The sequence below is a fragment of the Echinops telfairi genome, unplaced genomic scaffold (assembly GCF_000313985.2).
Source record: "Echinops telfairi isolate 266 unplaced genomic scaffold, ASM31398v2 ScPeMD7_443;HRSCAF=831, whole genome shotgun sequence".
NCBI lineage: Eukaryota > Metazoa > Chordata > Mammalia > Afrosoricida > Tenrecidae > Echinops > Echinops telfairi.
The window spans coordinates 76,370,957-76,374,931 of NW_022104341.1; the positions used below are offsets into that span (position 1 = coordinate 76,370,957).

A 3,975-nucleotide genomic window follows, 5' to 3' on the forward strand; every position below is an offset into this window, starting at 1 on the left:
TCAATTTTGATCAATATTCAGTAATATTAGCTGGGGACCATCCAGTTCTTCTGGTATTGTGACAGAGAAGGCAATTGTATGTGGAGGCTATTGGCCACACATTCCATATTATCCTGCTGTTCTTGGCATTCTTTTTCCTCTTGCACTGAGTGAATAGAGACCACTTATTGTGCATTAGATAGTCACTTATAAGCTTTTATGACTACAAGTTCTATGTAGTGAACAAGGAGGTAGAACAGAAGCATTAAGCTCATTACTAGACCATTAACTGGGATATCCCATTAAATTATGACCTTAACCCTCCAAACCAAGAAATCAAATCCCATGACGTGTTTGGTTGTATGTAAGCAGTCTTATCAGCTACTCTTGTTTTGTTATAGTCTGTTGTTGTAAATAGATTTGTCATATAACTTTTGAAAATTTTTTTACAGGTATTCATCTTATTGACAGTGCTTACAATAGTTGGCTGCGGAATTGTACTCTTTAGCCCCAATCCCTTTTCCCTATTACACCAACTAGTAATAAACTTTGGTCTCTATACATTTGCCTTTTCTTTTTTTAAAGGTGAAGTCATAGAATATTTGTCCTTTTGTGATTGACCTAGTTCATGCAATTTAATGTCTTTCAGCTCTATCTATACTGTAACATGTATCAAGAATTCATTTCTCCTACTGGCAGAGTAGTGTTCCATTGTAGAAATGTTTGCCAATTTTTTTGTTTTTTATTCATCTATTGATGAGTGTTTGAATCTTTTTGTCTATTTTGAATAGTACTTTAATGAACATTGGTGGTGTACAAGTCTCTATTTAAGTTTCTACTTTTAAATCCTTTGGGTTTATACCTAAGGGTGGAATTATGGGACCATATGGTAATCCTATTTTAAGTTCCTTTAGAAACAGTTTTCCTCAATGGCTGTTCCATTTTCCATTCTTACCAGCAATGAATAAAGGTTCCAATTTCCACGCATTCTTGCCAGTATTTATTTTGTTACTTTTGTTTTAGCCATTCTAAATTACCAAACCAAACCCACTCCAGTCAATAAACTCCAATTCGAGAAAATGTTTTGAGAATGATGAGGGCAATGATAGTACAAGTGCGATTTACACAACTGATGTGTGTATGGATTGTGATAAGAGTTGTATGAACCCCTAATAAAATGATAAAAAAACAACAACACTCCAATTCATGGTGACCCTAAAAACAGAGCAGAACTACTAGGATTTCTGAGGCTATTGTAGGTTTCCAGACTTACCTGGCCTCCTACCCACTTTTCAGAAAAAAATTACTCAGCATCACCCTGGCAATGAAAAACTATTGTATAGCCCCAAATCCAAGATAAGGTGTAAATACCTGCTTTTGCAGCCCCCTTGGATTGCAAGTCCAGCACTCCCTATGTCCCCAGGGTGTGGTATCACCCACTTTGCGAAATACTATTGTAAATCTTTACAGAAACTGACTGCTTTATCTTTCTTCCTTGGAGCAGTTGGTGGGTTGTGGCTACCTACCTTTCAGTTAGCAGCCCCTCATGTAATCTGTGCTGCCAGGGCCCCTTTTACCCAATCGTGCTGGGACTGAAATGTTGTCTTGTGGTTTTGACATATGTACATATCTGATGGCCAATAATGCTGAATATCTTTTCATGTGTTTGATGGCCATTTGAATGCCCAGTTTTGTGAAATAGCTATTCAGGTCCTTTGCCCATTTTATGATTGTTATTATATAATTGGGTTATTTATCTTTTTGTTGTCATCACATACTTTTTTTGTATTTAGCCATCACGTTATAATTTGTTTGTTTTCCTATCTTCAGACTGAAAGTCCAGGAAGGTAAATAAATTGTTCTGTTGGTCCATATCAGAAGTGTTTGAATGAAAGGATGCTATGTTAATATATTGAATCTTTTACCTAATTCCATAGATTATATAGTATAAACTCTATTTGATAACATTTCACTTGCCCCTCAACCATAGAAAAATAGGTGAATTTAGATATTCTTACCTTTCTAACTCCTCTCCCTCAGTGGCACCTTACCCAAGATTTTGTTTGTAAAAGTGCTCCAGTTATATTTTTCCCAACTTGATATTGAGGCGTATGGTTTAATAATGTTATAAATAAAAAAATCAAACTTAATGCTGTTGACTTGATGCTGACTCATGGCAACCCTATAGGATGGGGGTAGAACTGCCCCATTAGTTTCCGTGAATGTGACTGTTTACAGGAGTAGAAAGCCCTTTCTTTATCCCTTGGAGTGTCTGGTAGTTTCGACCTGCTGACCTTTTTTGGATTGCAGGGTAATGGGTAACCACTATACCATCAGAATCCTAGAAATGTAATGTTATAGAATACTTGAAATTCAGGTGAGACAAGTATTAATTCTATAGCTGTGTATCAAAATTAGCCCGCTTTCCACTTTAATAGTAGAAATTCTTCCTAGTATTCTAAGGAAGTGGCATAATGGGTTAGCACTGGGCTGCTAACTGTTCAAACCCATCAGTTTTTCCTTGGGAGAAAGATGAAACTTTCTGCTCCCATGAAGATTTACAGCCTCAGAAACCAATGGGAGCAGTTCTACTCTGTTTTATGGAGTCACTATGAACTGGAGTTGACTCTGTGGCGCGCCTGTGTGTGTGTGTGTGTGTGTGTGTGTGTTAGTTCTCTAGCAGTTAACCCACCAGTTGCCATTGAGTTGATTTTGATTCATGGTGACCTTTTGTGTCTTCAGGTAGAACTGTGCTCCATAGGATTCTCAACGGCTGCTCTTTTAGAAATAGATTGTCTGTCCTTTATTCTGAGACACTTCTGGGTAGTTCCTAACCTTTGGTTAGCAGCTAGCACAGTAATTGTTTGCACTACCAAGGGACTCCAGCTAGAGGCTAAGCAATCACAATCCTGGTCTCAGCATGAATGACTAATAGGCAATTTTCAGAGGAACAGTTGCATTTTAATTGAAGATTTTGTTAAGTAGGCCAAATGGCAAATTGGGAAGTTAGCACATACTTGTATTTTATTAAACTAGAGACTGAAATATGACAACAGATCTTTTAGAAATTTATTATTACAATATAGGTAAGCTGCTAGCATTTTCTCAGGCAAAGATTTGGTTCTTTACTTGAAAAGGATGTTTTCTGTTTTCTGGCTTGAGAGGATTTATCTCCAGGAAATGCATATTTGAAATATTTGGCAATCCAGGATTGTTGTTATGAATGCTATTGCCATGTTGCTAGTCCAGTCATCTCATAGTGGCCATATATGACAAAAGTAGAATGGCCCTATAAAATTTCCTACACTGTAATCTTCACAGGGCACCACTTGTCTCTCAGTTTGCCGAACTGTGGTGGCCTTTGTTGCTATGATGTTGAAAGCTATGTCACTGTTACTTGAAATACCAGCAAGGTAACTTAAAGTGAACAGGTTTCGATGGAGCTTCCAGACTAAGAACAGACTATGAAGAAGGAGTAGGCTGTCTACTTCAGAGAAATTACCCACCGAAAACCTTATAGATAGCATGCAGGCATTCAAAATATGACTGGGGAAGAGCTACACTGCCTTTTCAAAGTAGAGTTGACCTCAGTAACTCAGGGTAAAGCGTGCTGGAGTAAAGCCTTGGGGACCATCATTTGCTGATAGAGCATGACTCAATGAGAGGAAACAGCTCCAAACATCAATTAATAACTGGAACTTGGAAGGTATGAAATATGAATTGAGGAAAGTTGGAAATTGTGAAAAATGGAACACAAAAAGATTGATATTCAAGGTGTTAGTGAGTTGAAGTAGAATGGTATTGGCCACTTTGAATCAGAAAATCATACAGTTTACTATGCCAAGACTGACACAATCAAGAGGAATGGCATTGCATTCATCGTCAAAAAAGGACATTTCAAGATTTATCTTGAAGTACAATGTTGCCTGTGAGAAAATATCTATCTGCTTTCAAGGAAATCCAGTTACTACAACTATTAGTTAAATGTATCAAAAA

General features: G+C 37.3%; 1 protein-coding gene across 1 annotated transcript in view; it reads left to right on the forward strand.

The window, feature by feature from the left end:
• The first annotated feature begins 3,025 nt into the window (after positions 1-3,025).
• EPS15 (epidermal growth factor receptor pathway substrate 15) overlaps positions 3,026-3,975 on the forward strand; it is a 129,493-nt gene continuing 128,543 nt past the window's right edge. The window contains exon 1 of the mRNA XM_045291759.1: positions 3,026-3,065. Within this exon, the coding sequence (XP_045147694.1) occupies positions 3,026-3,065 (40 nt within the window). The remainder of the gene's footprint in view (positions 3,066-3,975) is intronic.